We start from the raw sequence: 19,785 nt of genomic DNA on the forward strand, positions 1-19,785 counted from the left end.
TTTTAAAAAAATAAAATTATGTTGACATTATTAAGCATTTACCATTAACTGAGATGTACATAGTCTCAACGCATGCTATGCCTGGAGGAACATAGCCCCTGGGACCAAAAGAACTAATCCACTTGTGAGGTTGGCCGTCTACATCCTTAACTGGGCCAAGGATGATTCTCAAAGAAGTTGTTCTTGAGACTCGAGACTCGACAGACTCGACAGGTAATACTTGAAGTCGAGAGTATAGGTTCATATCATTTGAGTTTGAAAGAGGTTTGAGAGAAGGATCTAGTTAGGTTGGTTATCGAGGTTCCAGCCAGTTGTGTGCAAAATCAAAATTGGCTGAAACCCATGTGAACAGGGCAAACTCAATACTGACTTTTCACCCAAATTTTGAAACTTTCCCAAAACAAAGTAGCCATTGTGTGTTTAACAATGGGCTGCCATTTATTGAACATATCTGGTCCATTAAATAAGTCCTGTCACCTTTTGAAAGGTAAAATGTAGACTTAGAAAATATAATTTCCCAAATTACACAGGCCAGTAGGTAGGGAGGTGATAGAGCTGGAATTCAAAGTGGAATTCTGACTGAATCCCAAAGCTCTTTATTTTCTAATTAAGCTTATACTGCCTTCACTTACAGTGTGTAAAACGTTCATTTTCTTCCAAGCTTTGTGCAAATCAAAGATTCTCTTTTTTTCTACATTAAAGCCTTTTAAATATAAGTAAATTTCCAGGGCTGTTATGTAATTTTTGTAAGTATGGAGGTCTGTATTATGAGCTGTAAAGAATGACATTATAGCTAAAGATATTCACCATTAACATTATTTATTTTGTCTAACTTTATTACCTGAAATAACATAGGACACATAAAGATATAGGTAAAAATTAAAATTAAGCAAAACCCAAAATATGATCAGATTTGGTGATAGATATAAAATCAGTGTGGCATGATAGGATTTTTAAAAATCTCATTACCCTCTTTTTTTTTTTTTTTTTCACCATCCCTCTCCCAAGGAGACAGTCATTAAAAAAGCAAAGACAAAAAGAACTTTGTTAGCATAACACAGAGTCTAGTTATCCTCTAAATGTGGGCAATATTAGCATGAGAACTATTTTTCTTGTAGATTTGTTAATTTCATAAGCTGCTTAGGAGGGTGAGAAGTGATAAAAAAAAAGGGGGGGGGGACCTGGATGAAACCAATCAGGAGCTAGGAGAGACATCAGAAGGTGGGCAGGTGGATGAAAATAAATTAGGGGGGAAAAAAGAAAATAAATTAGGGGGTTAAGGAGAGTGGAGAACAGAGAAGACCAAAGAGAGAAGGTACTGCCAACTGTTCTTCTGGGGTAAATTCTGATAGGCACATATTTTAATAGGACAAATAAAGGTTTGCGTTTCTTACAGACTTTCTTGTATGTTCATCATTGTCTAATAGTATTTTTCTGGTGACAGATTTCAGTTTCCACATATTGCAGGCATAATTATCTTAAGCATTAGGGTCATGGTGGAGGGAAGCATGTTCTTCTAAGGTTAAGAGAAGTATTTGTGGTGTGGTACAGAGTAGTCTCAAGCAGATTAGGACTAAAGACAAATTGAAGGTGGGGATCTGGCAGGCTTCACACAATAGAAGAATCCTCTGATGAACATTTTTCTCTTTTCTGGACAGCTCGGATGAACAGACCTCTAGCACCCACAGCTTATGCTTGCTAAGGACAATGGCCTAGATACAATTAAACGTAGAGGCTTCAAATTAAAATGGGATTTGTGTTCATCAACTCTGAATTCATCTACACCAAACTATTACTAGATATTCAGTCAAATCCACATGATAGGAAGTTCTTCCTAGATTTGATAAATGGAAAATAATGAAGTGGGAGAGAACCAGGAGGGAAAAGGATGGAGGTGGAGGAGGAAGAAGAAGAAGAGGAAGAGGGGAGAGAAGGGAAGGAGGAGGAGAAAAAGGAATTTTAAGAGAAACCATAAATTTTATAATTTTGTCTGTGTTTGACCTGGTGATCTTTGAGTGAAAGAAAGACAATCTGTTCAGTAGTCTTTCTGAATTAACTGCTGGTGTTTCTTTTCCACTTGGCATCATATGTGAGGCATTTCTTTTAAAGCACATGCCAACTCTTTTCAAATGGAGCTTTGTTCTCAGATGATCCACTAATTGAGGTATCACTGTAGAAATTGGGTCAAAATTCCACATAATGCAGAACTCCTTAGCACAGTTTGTTTTTCCTTCTCCTTTCTCCTCCCCTTATGCCTTCAAACGCATTCTCCCTCTTCTCACTGCCAGAGTGATTTCAGAAGATTCTGTAACAAGTTCTCAGAGGCCCATTGTGCAGTAACAAAGAATTCTGGCAACGAGCTGTAGGTTCTGTCCTTGCCTCCTTTCCTGAGTGGAAGGGTGCCCTCATCCCTCACTAATGGCAGAGTAGGACAAGCATTGCCCTGGCCTGCAAGCTTGCCAAGCACTAGGAACCCAAGGAAGAACTCGTCATGCCAATCAAACCTGTTGGGTGGATATGTGGGCAGGTGTTGAAGAACTTTTCTGGAAGAAGTATATGCAATCTTGTTGTAAAGGGGATATGGGTGTGGGAAACAACTGGGAATAAAGTCCCCTAGGGTTTATCTGCTTTTCCTAGTCACTAACAAAGTGGACCCAGTGTCCCATGTCCTTTTGGATTATGGTTAGGTGATGTTTTTAGTTGAGCTCTCTTATCCCCTAATTTCTTTTTGTCTCAGTCGAGGGGATCCAGAAAGTAATCATGGACCTTATAGATGAGTTTAAAGATGAATTCCCTACCATCCTAAGATTATCACAGTCTAATCAGGTAATGTGATTTCATAACTTTGAAAAGGATTACAAAAAGTATATTGTATTTTTAATTTACCAATTATTTAATGCTTGACTTTGAAATCAGTACCTGAAGCTTAGGTAGAAGTTAATTTTGCCTCAGAAAAAACCAAATCTCGAATCTTACTCATTGGGTGGGTCAATGGAAATCAGGAAGATGGTGGACAAAGAAGTGAGATTGATAAATTAAATTTAAAAAAAAATCACTGTGCTGTTAGGTTGGAAATGTGGAACTCTCTCATAGCCACAATTGCAGTGTGTATAGTTTGCGACACTTGCTTAAGATTTGCTTAATATCAGGAAAATACCTAGGTATGTTTTAACTAAAATCTATGTCAATTAAATCAGTGGGAAAAAAATAACCAACATACATTATAATAACAGGAAGATAAATATTGTATGGGTATATGTTTTAATGTGGAAAGAAAATAGTGATATCGATTTAAACAAAGCACACGTGCATGTGCTTTCTATAACCTCTGTTCCCCAAAGGATTTGAGACATAAAATATTGGGAGTGGAAGAAGGAATAGGTAGAGAATTATGAAAAGACATCTGATCAGGAAAAAGTAATCTTTTATAGCCTAATTTACTTAAAAGTGCACAGCCCTTAATGGAAGTGTATTTTAGTCATCTAGACCACAGCTGGAAAAGAATATGTTGTAAGTTACATGGTACAATAATAATCTCCTCATCTGGATATCAAGAGTTTTGGCAATGTCAGACATGAGGAACATAGGCAAAACTTGGAAGTAGACAAAAAAGTTCTCTGAGTAACGTAGCAATCACAAAGTCTATATATTTCATTCCAAAGGCAAGATATTAGAGCCACTTTGACCATTCATCCACCACCAGGCATCAGACACTACTAAGTACTTTCCTATTGGCTGGGACCGGGGATAGGAAATACAGACATAAAACAGGATTCTTTCAGTCAATGAGCTTAATCTAATGGAGACAGGATTGTAAACAAGTAATTGTTTTTGGAATATGGTAAAAAGTAAATCCAACTTAGAGGAATATGAATGGCTTTACCTAGGATGGTCAGAGAAGGCTTTATGGAGGAAGGATGCTAAAATCCTTTTGCAGAGGTCGAATACGAATTTTCAAAGTGAAGAAAAGGATAGGGTAAGTAGATAGGAGCAGAGGAAACAGTGTCAGGACAAAAAAAGTATGAAACAGCATAGCATGTTCCCAGAATATCAAGTAAATATGAACCAATGGCATGGATCTTGGGTTTAGACCTGGGGGGGGGGGCGTTAATACTGAAATGTAGGTATCTGGATACATAGTGCTAAGATGATATCCAGATGGTGATCCACTAAGTAGGATGGGGTAAGGCTTAAAAGCTCCAGATGGCAAACCAGATTTTATAAATCTATATCTTAGACTCAGTGTCTAGTTGCTTCCCCTTTTCATTCTCCTAGTTTTAGTATAAAGTCTTTTTAAATGTTGGAGATTTTTCTTGAGTATGCTCTGGAGTATTAGGGAAGGAAGGCAGGTGACCATGCTTGGTCTAGGATGTAAAATAGGCACAGTCTGGAAAGCCCTGTTGCCCCTTCCAGGTTATGATTCTCTCACCACTGACAACATTAAAGAAGCTGGATTCAATAATCTAACAAATCACAACTTTCTATACAACTCCCTTCATCCCTTCCTACCCTCTAAATAGCCTCATTATCACTAAAGCCATAAATTTGGTTTAACAGTGAAATAGATTGCTATTCTGATCCCAGAGAAAGAACTCTAAGTTCCCATTTCCAACTCACTGAAGTCATTTACTTATAAGAACTTTACCTCATTCACAGAAGAATGTAAACATAGTTACTTCAGTTCTCATTTCAAAACACTTACATTGTTCTTTTTCTACCATTTACTTTGAAGGATGTGTTGCTGAGATTGGTGAGAAACCCAAGTTCTTAGGAGGTACTGTAACAGATTGAAGTTACTTGTACTTCAAAAATAAACTATTCAGAAACAATGCTAATACTTAGATAACTAAATTATTTTTTAAAAGTCAGATTGTAAATGCTGCAAATTTTATTATTTTGGAGATGATCCATAATTCTCAAACATACTGAAAGAAGTGGTTTTAAGAATACTTAGAGGGCTTTTATTAATTGGGTTGGATTCTAAACCTCTAAATTTCATGATTAGTATTAAATCTTTTTTTTTTTTCTAACCTTAGCCATTCATTGTTTAGGAAAAGGCCATCATGTTGGCCTGAAACACACAAACAAAAGATTTGGTGGGAATGATAGTGGGATTTTTAGAGATATATGCAGAATAGTGATTTTTTTTTTTTAGAATAGTGATTTTTAAATAGTTATTTATGACTAATGATTTTGAAGGAAATCTTCCTGGGGCTGAGGGATGTTAATTTTAGAATCTTGGCTTGAGGTCATGGCTTCTGATGTCATATACTCTCCAGTCCAGCACAGACCCCAGTACTTTGAGTATCCACTTCCCTTAGTAAAACGTAATATTTAAAGGTTTGCATTTCCAAATTGCAAATGATTTCCATATGAGGATTTAAAAATATTAAACTTTCACATTCAAGCAAATGAAAAATGTATTTTACAATTAGGGGACTAAAAAATTTTAATTCATATGATCTTTACTTGAATGAGAGAACACTTTTGTGGAAAATAGGGTCAATTTTTGTGCTTTTTTTTTTTTTTAATTTTTGTGCTTTTAATTATGAAAGGTAATTATGTGTTTTATTCTGTAGTTATCTTGCTCTTAACCTTATACTATAAAATTGGGAGTAGTAAACAGAACATATTAGAATCCATACAAAACTTTGGATTTTTATAGTTGTAGATGTACTCTTCTGAGTTCTCTTGCTTCTTCTTCTTCTTTTTCTTTTTTTTTTTTTTTTTGACATGTATGACAAAACTCTTGGGTTTGCACCAGTGATGTCTGGAAATTAGTTTCATTGGTATTAGAATTGGGTTTTTTTTGTTTTGTTTTGTTTGGCTTGGGGTTTTTTTTTTGTGTGTGTGTGTGTGTTTTTTTTTTTTTTTTGGTGTTAGAATTTCTAAATCTCATGAGAGTAGGACTGTAATGAGTGGAGTGTTCTAAATTCAGTTATATTTTTGTCTTCGGTGTGTTGTTTCTAGTAAGATATGATCATACTTGTGAATGTTACAGAGCATGTTATATACACTATAACTTTCCGGGTGGTTTCTAATTTAATACTTGGTATATTTCTCTATTTCTCTATGTTAATTTGTTATATTTCCTAACATTCTTCATTCATTCATTCATTCATTCATTTCATCCAGTGTTTATAGAGTACCCTACTACATGCCAGACACTATTCTAGGTACTGGGAAAAGAGCAGTGACTCATATGGATATAAAACAACACTGCTGTCATGGACTTTACATCCTAGTAAAGTGGAAAAACAAAAAACAAGGAAAATAAGGTCTATATTATGTTAAAGATAGATCTTAAGAAGCAATATGGCAGAGATATGAAATAGGGGTAGGGACAGGGAGAACAATTGACTGTTAAGGTCAGGAGACTAACAGGGACTTAGTGAGAAAGTGATTTTTTTTTTAAAGATTCTATTTATTTATTCATGAGAGACACAGAGACACAGGGAGAGGGAGAAGCAGGCTCCCCTCAGGGAGCCCAACGTGAGACCCCTCCCCCCCCCAGGATCATGCCCAGAGCCAAAGGCAGACGCTCAACCACTGATTCACCCAGGTGCCCCAAGAAAGTGATTCTTGAATTAAGATTTGAGGGAAGCAAGGGAGCAAACCTTGATGTCTTTGAAAAATCAAACGGCATAGCTGGGGCTAAGTTCCTGAGGCAGGAGTATATCTAACAAGGTCAACAAATGATGAGGAAAGGAGGAGGAAAAGACAAGGATGTTAGGGAGGTAAAGAAAAGACAACCTTTTTTTTTAATTTTTTGATAGTCACACACAGAGAGAGAGAGGCTCAGAGACATAGGCAGAGGGAGAAGCAGGCTCCATGCACCGGGAGCCCGACGTGGGATTCGATCCCGGGTCTCCAGGATCGCGCCCTGGGCCAAAGGCAGGCGCCAAACCGCTGCACCACCCAGGGATCCCCAGAAAAGACAACCTTTGTAGGGCTTTGTAGACCACTGTTTGCAATTTGGCTTTGACGTTGAGTGCACAAGGGAGCCACTCAAGTAGCTGAGCAGAAAAGCAAGGTAGGATCTAAGTTTTAATTGTATCTCTTTGGGTGAGGTATTGAGGAATAGAATGAAAATAGACAAGGATGGAAGCAGAGAGACCATTTGAAGAGGCTAATTTACAAGTCTGGACAGGAGATGGGGTATAAATATAATGGACTGAGTATTGGCACTGAGGGTAGTGAGAAGTGATCAAACTCTAGGACTATTCAGAGAAAGAATTGAATAAGACTTGCTGACAGGCTGGTTTTTTGGATGTAGAGTAGTAAAAAGCTGATGTAATAGAAATTGGAGTTCAGCATTAAAACTGCTGATGATAGATGAGTAAGACTCTAGGAAAAAAAAGAAATCAGGAAAGCAGGATATATTCAAAGAAGGGGGCTCAAATAGTGAAATCTGGAGCAGGATTCTTGAAACAATCTGATTAATTGATACTAGGTTTCTTGTGGTAAGTGATCATTACCTTTGTGTGTCTGTCTCTAAGGTGGTGGTGGGGAAGGGAGTTGGAATGTCTTTTCTCACGTTTGATAACATGCTCAGTTGATAATGATGACAGAAAGAATCGTGTAAACTTGCACATTTTGCAACCAATTCCAGGATGCTTAGGACAAGAGTCAAACAAAACGAAACAAACCAGGGAAAAGAAATGAGCACTTCTTAATTTGGGGTCAGTGTTTACATTTACCCACATGGTTTGGTAGGAAAACATATAGCATAGATGACAGACAAAAGGAAAAGCTCGTAGCTCCAAAAAAAAAAAAAAAAAAACTTTTATTAAAAAATTTTTCTACTAGAGCCTATTTTTAAAAATTCACTGAAGGTAAGAGTGAATTGGAATCATCACCATAAACTGGTGACTATTTTTTTTAAAGAGAAACATCTCTTTCTGCCTCTCCAGGACTATAAGTAGTCTCTCCTCTGTTGTTTCCTTCCTATTCTGATAGCCACAAAAAAACCACTTTACACACATCCCAGTGTCCAGATTTGGTTTCTAATACTATTCCGAAAAGCAGTAATAGTCCTCTTGGGAACAAGTTGATTGTATGTTTTATGTCAGGGAAAATTAAGGTGGTCAGAAACATTTTGTTTCAAGAGGTAATATTTCTTTCAGAGATACCTGTCAAAGTATGGAAAAAAGAAAGCATTTTAAAAACCATGAAGGGGGGATCCCTGGGTGGCGCAGCGGTTTGGCCCCTGCCTTTGGCCCAGGGCGCGATCCTGGAGACCGGGGATCGAATCCCACATCGGGCTCCCGGTGCATGGAGCCTGCTTCTCCCTCGGCCTGTGTCTCTGCCTCTCTCTCTCTCTCTGTGTGACTATCATAAATAAATAAAAATTGAAAAAAAATATTTAAACAACAACAACAACAACAAAAAACCATGAAGGGGGCAGTCCCTGTGGCGCAGCGGTTTAGCGCCGCCTGCAGCCCAGGGTGTGATCCTGGAGACCTGGAATCGAATCCCACGTCGGGCTCCCTGCATGGAGCCTGCTTCTCCCTCTGCCTGTGTTTCTGCCTCTCTCTCTCTCTGTCTCTGTGAATAAATAAATAAAATATTTAAAAAAAAAAAACATGAAGGGGGATCCCTGGGTGGCGCAGCGGTTTGGCGCCTGCCTTTGGCCCAGGGCGCGATCCTGGTAGATCCGGGATCGAATCCCACATCGGGCTCCCGGTGCTTGGAGCCTGCTTCTCCCTCTGCCTGTGTCTCTGCCTCTCTCTCTCTCTCTGTGTGACTATCATAAATAAAAAAATAAAAAAAATTAAAAAAAAAACATGAAGGGAAGCACGGTCATCAAATTGCAACAATTTCAGCATTAAAGGGAAACAAAGATGACAATCAGGAACAAGCTGAGTCTGTTGGTAAAAGCTATGAATTTATGACAACACTAAAATGAGAAACATAATACAGAGTGTACTGAAGCATTATTGTAAAGCACACTTGAATTTTTAAAAATATTGTTTGTCATAAATGCTATATTTTAGTCGACACAAAGGATATGATCCTACAGGAGAGTTTTGATTTATGATTATCAATGACAAATAGGCTTCTTTCTCTACAGAGGTAAATATTTAGAAAGACAATTTTGTAAAAGAAAGGACGGTTATCTAGCCTGGTGTTTGGGGGAACGAATCAAGATTAGTTAATAGAAATAGCTGAGTAAAGTCAGTGACTCAGGCCAACAAGTACAGATCCAATAGTACAAAGATTATGTAAAGACACAAAATAAGGAGAAAGTAACCTTGATAATGTTTTTTATCTATAAAAATGAAGAGTCCTTAAAACACTGAATGACTATGTAGACGAAACTTCAGCATAGGTGGAAGTGCGCATATCTTACTCTTGTTCGCCCTGGCAATATGGCCCTCACCTTATGATTACAAATTATGAGAGAAAGCACAGTAAACGTTATGAGATGTAAAACCAAACATTCTAGCTGCTCCAACTTCGGGAGGAGTTGGAAGAATCAGTGAAGCAAAGAATAAGATCACAAGAGAAATTGAATCTGTGTGTGTAGGAGCTTAGACTATTGTAGATAATTGTGGTTTCTTCCCCCAGTGTGCTGGAAACCAAGCTATAATATCATGTAACCGCACCTATGTCTTATTTTGCTTGTTTTATTTTTATTTTTTTAAAGATTTATTTATTTATTTATTTTTATTTACTTATTTATTTATGATAGACATAGAGAGAGAGAGAGAGAGAGAGAGAGAGAGAGGCAGAGGCACAGGCAGAGGGAGAAGCAGGCTCCATGCTGGGAGCCTGATGTGGGACTCGACCCCAGGACTCCAGGATCGCGCCCCTGGCCGAAGGCAGGCGCTAAGCCGCTGAGCTACCCAGGGATCCCCCATTTTGCTTGTTTTATGCACCATATAAATGCCTTTAGGGGTTGCTCTGCTCTAAATTGACTTGGAATTGCGGCAGTTCTAGCAGCCCACAACTCATATTGCCTTCTCTACTATTAGTGTTGGTTAGGAGGGTTGAGACCAAAGGGAGGCTGATGGGACTTTTTCAGTAAAGTTAACATATTAAACCACCATGCTGCAGGTATACATCCTCGTTGACAGGCTAGTTTTGGTTATCTCCAATGACAAATGCCAAACAGTAAGGGAAGCATTGAAAAAAATTGACAAAAACAGTGATAATAAAATTATTTCTTCAGGATAATAGTTGAGGCATTTAAAGTAAATATACAATACATTAGCTCTTAAGCAAATATTTGTTGCTCATTGTAGACCAAAACAATCCATCTAAAATGTTTTGTACTTACATATTTGGATTCAACAAAAGAGATACAAAGTTGCTTATTTGTGTTATAAACCATTAGTTTCCCCCCAAGTCATGTTGAAAGAGTCAGAATAGCCCATAAAATTACTTAAATGAATAATGGCAACTATACTTGCTGTTGCCTGGAATGCTGTCTAACCACATTGTAAGTAATTTCTCTGTGGTTTAGTTTCTGGTACAGCAGGGAAAGGTCTACATGTCATATGTTTTGCTAATGCCACGGATTTTTTCAGTCAGAATGCTCATACAAGTTTTGAAGTGTTTAGAAGTTAAAGTTTCTTAAGCTTGTTAATTAATATACATTTGCTTTATTTTTTAAACTATACTATGCATTATGCTTTATCACTTAAATTTTTAAAATAAACTAGGAAAATATGACAGTTTTGAACAAGAATTCTTATTTGCATAATTCAAACATTGAGTAATATTTGAATAAGAACTGCTTACTTTTGAAAGCACTCTTTAAAAAATCAATGCAAAAATAAATAAACCCAGAGAGGAAAATGAAAAATTTAAATTTTTGGCTAGTAACTTAAATTCTGGATATTTATGCTAAGGCAAAAATCATTTATTCAAAGATTTAAGTCCAAGGTGGGTTGGATATAAATATTGGACATTGAATATATATATAAGATCATGCATAACTATGTGCCATTATGTGATACTTGGTCTTGGTCTGAAGTAGATTGTAATAATTCATGGGAGAATCACACATCAGTCACTTTTTAGAGGCTTATTTTCCAGAAAAGAGAACCCATGCAAAAAACATCCAAAATCAAAATGGCTGTCGCCTTAGCGAAGATCAACCGAGGAACATTAATTCAAGGATTAAACAGCATATCTAGATCTTCCAAATCAGTGGCCAAACTTCTGCAGCCTCAGCTTGCTTGTAGACTTCTAGAGCTAAGGGGCATATCTCATCGTTTGCTGAGGGAAGTTAATGCACCAAAGCAACCCCTATATAATGTGCAGGTGAGTGAATATTAACATTTGCACAAGATATGAGCTCTTTTTTTAGAAAATATTTTCAAATTGCAAGATTTGAAAATGTAGCACATTCGATTGTCATACATATAAAACAAGAATAGTTGTATAAGAAATTAATGATTTGGTCTTTTTTCAATATAGTATATATATTCTGGTTTAAATAAATCTGAAAGAGGAAATAATGTGGACTTTTTTCCTAATCAGTTATTTGATTGAACTATATGAAACTATAAATTTCAAATGGCTAAACCTAAATATCAGCATACAGATTATCACTTACGTCAAACCTAAAAGGAATCCCACAACAAGCCTTAAAAATGACTGTTTTATTCCTTTTTTCCCCATAACCTTTCTATGTTTCCAAGATAATCTTTGTTTGACTTAACACACTGGAGTATATTCAACTATAAACTCATTTTGATAGGCCCACCAACACCATCTATTTCAAATTATACCCTCTTTTACTGAGAATGTATGTACTGATTCTACATTGTTTTACCGAGGCTCTGTTATATTTTGTTAAGGACAACAGCTCTTAAAATTTTTTCAGGACCAGTTTGTTTTTTCTAAACTTTATGGCATAGAACTCTGTGTTTTTCCATTTGGGCATTATTCAAAGCATTCTAAATGTTTGTTAAAAGAGATTGGGAATCCTGCAAGTCTGGCACCTAAATAAACCCCAGAGCAAATCATTTGGACTCTGTCGTTGAAAGCAGAAGAACCCTAGCTCAAAAAGACTTAAGCCAAAAATATGTATTAGTTCATGTAGTTGAACAATCTGGAATTGAGAAGGCTTCAGTGTATAGGTACTCAAATGATGCCTGCAGGGTCCCATTTCTCTCTTTCTCCACATCTCCTGGCTCTGCTGCTTCTGTGTTAACTCCATTCACAGACTGACTTGCTCTTCATGGTTACAAGATGATATGAAGCTGTTTCCAGGACTCCATCCTTCCAGGTTCAATTATAGCAGCAAAAAATGAAAGTGCTTGAGCTAGCATTCCTGGCCAAGTCCCGTCGTTCTCTCTTACAGAACGGCCTCTAAACCAGGGAAATGGGATGCACTGATTGGTCTAGGATTGATGGCCTGCTCTTTCCCTTTACCCCTCCAGCAGAGGTTGGAGCTCCATCCTGACCACATGACCAGAGAATGGGGAGAGGATGAACCCTCAAACAAAATTTGAATTATTTTGAAAAGATGAGAAAATGGCTGATGGATGGCTGAAATCAACAAAATATCCATTACATAGGAATCTCTCTTTAAGCAAAGATTTTAACGTATCCAGAAATCATCAGATAGTTCAACTATGAATTGCCTGAGATAGCAATTACAAAAGGCTCCATTATAATACTTGATGTTTGAGACAGTAAAAAAATACTTTTTGTTAACTACTGGATTCTCTAAGCACTATGACCCTTATTCCTCTATCTTCAGGTTGTCAAGAAGAAATACAGCTGAGCTGTATAATTCCCACTGAAACACATTCCTAAAATGAATAGTTTGCCATGATGTTTCTTTCCTTCCATTGTTAATCCATAGTTTTTATAGAGGGTTGATATAAGAAATGTCCTTTGAAGCATATTTCTGTATGTGTTATGAAATCACATTTAAAGACACTGTCCACTCTGTTATTCAGTCTTTCTTTTTTCTCCTCTTTGCTAAGTCAGAACTGGAGAATCTCAGATTTTATACTATTGACAAGCTAATAAGTTAGCCTGCCACAGGTGTTCAAACACATACACTGATAACAGACACAAGACTCCCCTGAGTCAGAGACAGAGGTTGTTTATTATTTACTGCACAGCAGCCAGAGCCATAGCTTGTGTCATTTCCCTAACCCCTGACTTCCCACAGAACACATGTTACCTAGGCGTGTAGTAAGTTGCATCATAGGAGAGGAGCCTGAAATTAGGAGACTCAGCTTTTATAGGAGTGCTGGCTCATCTGTCCAGCCTGAGAGACAGAGACAGAGAGACACAGAGAGAAACAAAGGGAGAAAAAGAGAGAGGGAATTGGGGGTGGGGAGCGAGAAGTAAATGTTTCTAGAGGGTTTAAGGAGAAGGCTTTATCTTTAGTGCCCTGTGACATGTCTTGGGAGATACATCTCCAGATCTCTCCAGAGGAATATACTTTATCCTGCTTCTAAAGCTGTTTGCTATTCACCATGTCCTTTGCTCAGAAGGCCCAATCTATACAGGAATGAGAGACAGCCACAGAGAATTGCCTCCCGATACTCATGAAAATTCAGTGGCAGGAAAATAATCTATCTTTCCAGTTGAATTTGTGTTTCCTTATATCCAATATTGAGAGCTGAAAAGCACAATGGATTTGTCTCTTTGCCCTGACAGTGAGTGTCACAGGTAAATTGAGAGCTTAATTGTGATACCGCATTCCAGGGACCTGAGGTGAAAGAAGCAGGTTGAGGGAATAAGTGACCTGTCCAAGGTCCATATGCTGTGACTGTCTCTTTGACATCAACTCAAAATCAACACCTATGAAATTTCTCCTCCTTTGCTGTTGTTCTAATTGTCTTAGAGTCTAACTTTAATTTTTAAAATTCTTGTCAACACAATATTTCAAAATATATATAATGTAGTTTATCAGAAGTTCCACCCAAATGTAAATTGGTAGTAATATTTTACAGTATAGCCTTCAGATACTTCCTTTATAAAAAGAAATATAATTGGGCACCCAAGTGGCTCAGTCGGTTCAGTGTCTGCCTTCAGTTCAGGTCGTGATCCTGGGTCCTGGGATTGAGGCCCGCATGGGGCTCCCTGCTCAGGGAGGATTCTCCTTCTCCTCCCTGCTTATGCTCTCTCTCACTATCTCTGTTGCTGTCTCTCTCTCTCTCTGTCAAATAAACCTTTTTTTTTAAGATTTTATTTATTTATTCATGAGAGACACAGAGAGAGAGAGAGAGAGAGGCAGACACAGGCAGAGGGAGAAGCAGGCTCCATGCAGGGAGCCCGACACGGGACTCGATCCTGGATCTCCAGGGTCAGGCTCTGGGCTGAAGGCAGCGCTAAACTGCTGAGCCACCGGGGCTGCCCTCTCTCAAATAAATCTTAAAAATATATTTATATATATATTTTATATATATAATTAACCATGTTCTAATCCATTCCACATTTTTTTCTCTACCAAAGGTAATTATTATCCTTGGGTTGATGTTAGCATTTCTATGCATACTTTTATATTTCACTACATTTGTATACATCTATTTTTCTACATATATTTAAAATTTATATAAATGATATAATACTGTACTCATCCTTCTGAAGCTTTGTTTTTTCACTCAATGTTTTTGAAATCTGTAGCTATGGTTTATTATTTTATATTGTTTGTGGTATCCCATTGTAAGAAAAAATAATCCACAGTTTATTGTTGGACAGATGGGCAATTTAGTTTCCTTTTTTTTTTTTTGTATTACAAACAATATTTCATTGAACACTCTTATAAATGACTCCTTATCTCTGTGTGTGAGACATTCTTCAGGTATCTATCTAGAAGAGGGATTACTGGGTCATGAGGGATGCACATCTTCAATCTTATTAGCTGTTGTCAATATGCATTTCACTTTCTTGTGAATCATAGTGATTCTTGAATCTGAGGATAATTTCTACAGTTTCAGAAAATTCTTAGCCATAGTTTGTTCAAATATTACCTCTTTCTCATTTTCTCTAATCTCTTTTTCTGGAGTATCTATTAAACATACTTTGGACCTTTTCATTTTATTCTTTTTTTTTTAAAGATTTTATTTATTTATTCATGAAAGACAGAGAGAGAGAGAGAGAGAGGCAGAGACACAGGCAGAGGGAGAAGCAGGCTCCATGCAGGGAGCCTGACGTGGGACTTGATCCTGAGTCTCCAGGACCAGGCCCTGGGCTGAAGGCAGCGCTAAACCACTGAGCCACCCGGGCTGCCCCCATTTTATTCTTTATATCTATTTACCTTCCTCATATTTTCCCTTTAGTTATCTCTTTTTGATACTTCCTGGGACATCTACTCACAAACTTACTGCTCCATCTTTTAGTTCCTGGCACAGTGAAACCCTTCCTTCTTTCCTTCCTTCCTTCCTTCCTTCCTTCCTTCCTTCCTTCCTTCCTTCCTTCCTACCTCCCTCCCTCCCTTCCTCCCTCCTCCCTCCCTCTCTCCCTCCCTTACTTCTTTTTCCTTTCTTTTTTGTAAACTCAGTCTTGATTAAATTCAGCATTTGATTTTATATAGAGTTTGTGGGGGCATTTCTATGTGTGTAAGGGTCCCAAAGTAGCTCAGCCTGCCCTACTACTGAAACCAGATGTCCTTCAACTTTACTTAGTATGTTTTATAAATTTTAATACAAGATGGTTACATTTCTTTCTGGAAGTAAATGAAGTATTCTGCTTTTTCATTTATTCAGCATATATTTATTGCACATTGAAATGTAAAATCACTAGGTTAGATATCAGATGTCTTGCTCTTGTCCTATATGGACTCTGTGGATGAGAGGCAAGTAAGCAGTGTCGGTGGAGTATAGCAAGTGCATGATCAGAGTGTGCAAAATGTACTATGGAAGCATCAACAAGGGGCATATAATTCCAAAGAGTGGTCAGTGTAGCCTTCCTAGAAGATAATACTGGATCTTGAACAGAGGAGATATTAGCAAAGTGAAGAAGTAGGAGACTTATTCCTGGAAGTGAACACTGTATGTTAAGATGCTGAGGTCAGAGAGAGCATGACTTATTTAGGAAATGTAAGCAGTTTCATGTGACTAGAGCAAGACAAGTGGGAACAGTGTCAAGTCAGAGATTCCAGGGTCCTTGAGGGTTAGGAATGCAGAATTAGCTTTATTTGGATAATATGTATTAGCTAGGGTGGAGAATCAGAATTGCCACTGAGAGGAATTACGTTGTAGCAAGGAAGAAAACAATATACCTCAAATATAAAAGTCTCAGTGAAGAAGGATTAGAAGTATAAATAGTGAAGATAATGGCCTGGAGAATCAAAGGAACAAAAGACTAATATAAGAGGTGCGTTGGAGGTCAATGGATTGGTCTGTGAATGGAGTGTACCCACGGTACCAGTGTACCAGAGAGCTAAGTGGCACAGCACGAGAGAGCGACACCAGCCCTGGTACATACATTGCTTGGTTGTCTTTCCATAGTAACAGAGTTTAGCTTACCCAGGATGAATTGCAGCATGAATTCCTTCAAGGATTGCCAGGCTGCCTGTGTCAAAGTAGAACTTTCTCTTGTGCAGAAGTAAAAGGAATGCAATCTGGAATTGCCATGCAAGGGGGGTATGTTTTGTAGGTTCATGGAGGATGTCACCTTATGTAGGAAGGTGAGCAGCCCAATTAACCTGTCTGGAGGTGTTAAAGATCCTCTTCATATGTCTGTCTTGTCACTGATCTGAGGATAATTAATGAAAGAAAGATATTTTTGTGCATAGAGCACCTTAAATGGTTCTACCAGAACTCTGTTGGCTATTACGGAGCTGGGGATGCTCTGTAATTTCTCCCTCAAGAACATGCAGTAATTGTTTCCTCAAGATGATTAGAGGATGAACATTGTTACAGGAGCTCCGTGACAATATCCTCAGGCCTTTCTGGTTGTATACAATGCTCAGCCCTAGCGCATGCCCTATGTGCGTTAGCATCTTCAGAGATACTGAGCCCAATATGAAATATCCAAAGACCCAACTGATACAAGTGACCTGAAGAGACCCTGATGGCCTGCTGTAACATGAGCACATAGTTGGAGTCAGTCCTCTCCAGCTTTTTAAAGGAGCCTTCCTTTGTACCTGTCTTTATGGGTACTGAGTCAAGTTGCTCCTCAAACCCTGCCAGGTTATGCAGACCTGAGATTATAGCAAGTTATCTGCTGGTTCTGAAAGGGCCTCAGGAATGGAAAGCTCTGGTTAAGTAATTTCTTGGTGGTTTTCAACATCCCTAGCATCGATACTTACAGAGTGGAGCATCTGCTTAGCCTTATAAGCTGTCTGGATGAGTAAAGCTTGCAGCTGCTCTAGGCTGCAGTGACCTAGATAATCAGCTTGAATGCTGACTTCAGCCAAGACACGTCAGCTCCCAGACATAGTTGTTGACTTTGGCAGGGCAATGCAGGGCCATAGGACCAGGAGCTCTTGCTATGATCGAATCTTCCTTATATATGCCCCAATTTTCCTTATAGTGGCATTAGAGATGACTGTTTCTCCTTTGGACAGGCACTGTGGAGTGGGGGAAGCCAGATATGGGCAAAAGTAAAGAAAACCCTCACCATCTAAAATGTCTGTGACTTACGTGAACCCTATTGAACTTGTGCTTCCTTTTTCAGGATGAAGACCAGATACTTTTCTAAGTATAGTTTCTTCCTAGCCGCAACCCTCCAATGTAGATTCCAGTTTGGGGTTTAAATTCAAACTTCAGGGGCACCTGAGTGGCTCAGTGGTTAAGTGTCTGCCTTTGGCTCAGGTCATGATCCTGGGGTCCTGGAATCAAGTCCCACACCAGGCCCCCCAGAGGGGGCCTGCTTCTCCCTCTGCCTATGTCTCTGCCTCTCTCTGTGTGTCTCTCATGAATAAATAAATAAAAACTTGAAAAAAATAAACTCAAATCTCACATATTTTGTGGAAAAAATATGTAAACCTCAAAAATATCAAGAACTTCTAGAGGTCCTTGATGGGCTTGCCACGAGAGGTTATCTTGGGTGGTATAATTCAAGACCTGGGGAAAAAGGACAATTCCTAGAAAGAATCCCTGGAATCTTGAAGACATGACCTCTCTAAGCTGGCCATTGTCCCAAGCTGGGACATTGGAGCTTGTATAGGACCATGTAAGAGTTTATTCAAGAAGAGTGTTCCACAGGATAGTAATACCAGGATAAACAAAGTCCAATAGTTTTCTGTACTGTGGACTGCTAGGAGCCCTCCTGTGCTCATGAGTACTTGGGGTTGCTCATGGTTATGTAGCTTTTCCAAGCCTATAGGAAATATTTTTTTTCTGGACCTGTTACCCAGTCAGTGCTGCTTGCAATGCTTACTTGTGAATTACTGAGTTAAAGTTTCCCCTATTACTACTATCCTGGTATCCTTTGTCAAAGTGGTTTTGAACAACATAAACTAAGTTGGGCTGGTGGTTTTTAACCTTCAGGTCATCTATGAGCGGGTCTTTATTATTTTCTAAACTGCTAATGGTTTGCTCTTTTGTGATTTATCTAAATTTTAGTGAAAATAAGATAAACTCAGATACTTCTTTTATGACTTGAGGTGGTCAAAATTATGTGGCAGGAGTGGAACTCAAAATTACGTGAAAGAAATTTTGTTAGAGATTGAAATGTTTTTACTGTTGAAATATCTATGTGTCTGAGATGTTATTAGTATGACCATATAACATATCCACATATCTTACATATCCATGTATCTTATATGTTAATATTAATGTTAAAAATTCAAAGAAATATGGGCATTATATCGATATCAAGAGTCTTTTCACTTAAATAGACAAATGAAATTAATATAAGAAGTTAAGATAACATTTTTAAAATTGGCTGAGGTAGCTAAATAAAACCTTTGATTTATTTATCTGTTTTAACATACACTATTCTTGCTTCTAGCAAGCCAAAAAATGAAACAGGGTGGTTTATAATATGAAAAATATGTATTGGAAGTAGGTCATAAAATTGAAAAATGGCTACTTGCCAGTAGCCACATAAATTTTGGAGGAAATATATTTTCTACAGGACTGACTTGTTAAAGGAATGGCAAGTGTTTATTAAAAGCATTAAAATGGTGAAAAAGTGACCCTGAGGCAATATACAGATTCATCATTCAGAAGCATAACATGTATCAGATAATTTATTTTGAAACTTTGAAAAGAAATCAGTTTTAATTACTTTAGGTGAAGGACAAAATCTGAAAAAGAAGTTGCAGTAAAACAGGAAGAGAGTAATTTCTCATGTGTGCAGACACCACATTTATTTTCATTGTGTGTAGCCTACCAGTTACCGAGTATGGACCTCCCACCATACGTTCACATGTTGACAAACTCGTGAAACTTTTACTCTGCTAGGAGGCATTTTGTTGGAGTATATCTGCTCTCTTTCCTGACGTCTGCTCTCTACTTGTCTGTCTCCCTGTAGCCTAATAGTGGGATTCAAAAGCACGCTATCAATTTGATTCTTCTAGCAAGAGGGAAAGAGCAGCAGCTGCCTCATTTCCTGGAAACTCTTTCCAGAAGCCAGGAACTCTGGGAAATTTTCCAGTTCTCCAAACTAACTTATGGCGAGAGTAGGCTAAAACTGCCCCTCCCTATTCCCATATCTAGGAGTTAGTATGGCCTGAAAGACAAGAAGTAAGAAGGAATGCCCACTTCCACTGCACCTCCCACCACCTCCATCCCTTAGCTGGCAGGCTAGATAGTATTCTTGGCTTCCACATTCCATTAATCACTTTAGGGAGAAGGAGGTAAATTGTGATGGGCAATTTTGTTCTTCATTCAGCAGTGGCAGCAAGCAAAAACTGAA

The 19,785-nt window shown here is 38.1% G+C and overlaps 1 protein-coding gene across 13 annotated transcripts in view; it reads left to right on the plus strand.

The window, feature by feature from the left end:
* SPATA9 (spermatogenesis associated 9) overlaps positions 1-19,785 on the plus strand; it is a 111,192-nt gene that overhangs the window by 42,873 nt on the left and 48,534 nt on the right. For 3 of the 13 annotated variants that reach the window (XR_005356660.1, XR_005356661.1, XM_038532304.1), the window contains exons 1-2: positions 2,511-2,552; positions 2,738-2,826. The exons of 6 other annotated variants lie outside the window; for them this stretch is intronic. Coding sequence is in view for 2 of the 7 variants with exons in the window: in XM_038532313.1 (XP_038388241.1) it covers positions 2,492-2,552; positions 2,738-2,826; positions 11,044-11,271 (378 nt within the window). In the remaining 5 variants the exon portion in view is untranslated. Of the gene's footprint in view, positions 1-2,350; positions 2,553-2,737; positions 2,827-11,043; positions 11,272-19,785 lie in introns of those variants that run through there. 4 more of the 13 variants (XM_038532313.1, XM_038532314.1, XM_038532309.1 and 1 more) reach the window with 4 other exon arrangements.

This window comes from Canis lupus, chromosome 3 (genome assembly GCF_011100685.1).
Source record: "Canis lupus familiaris isolate Mischka breed German Shepherd chromosome 3, alternate assembly UU_Cfam_GSD_1.0, whole genome shotgun sequence".
Classification (NCBI taxonomy): domain Eukaryota; kingdom Metazoa; phylum Chordata; class Mammalia; order Carnivora; family Canidae; genus Canis; species Canis lupus.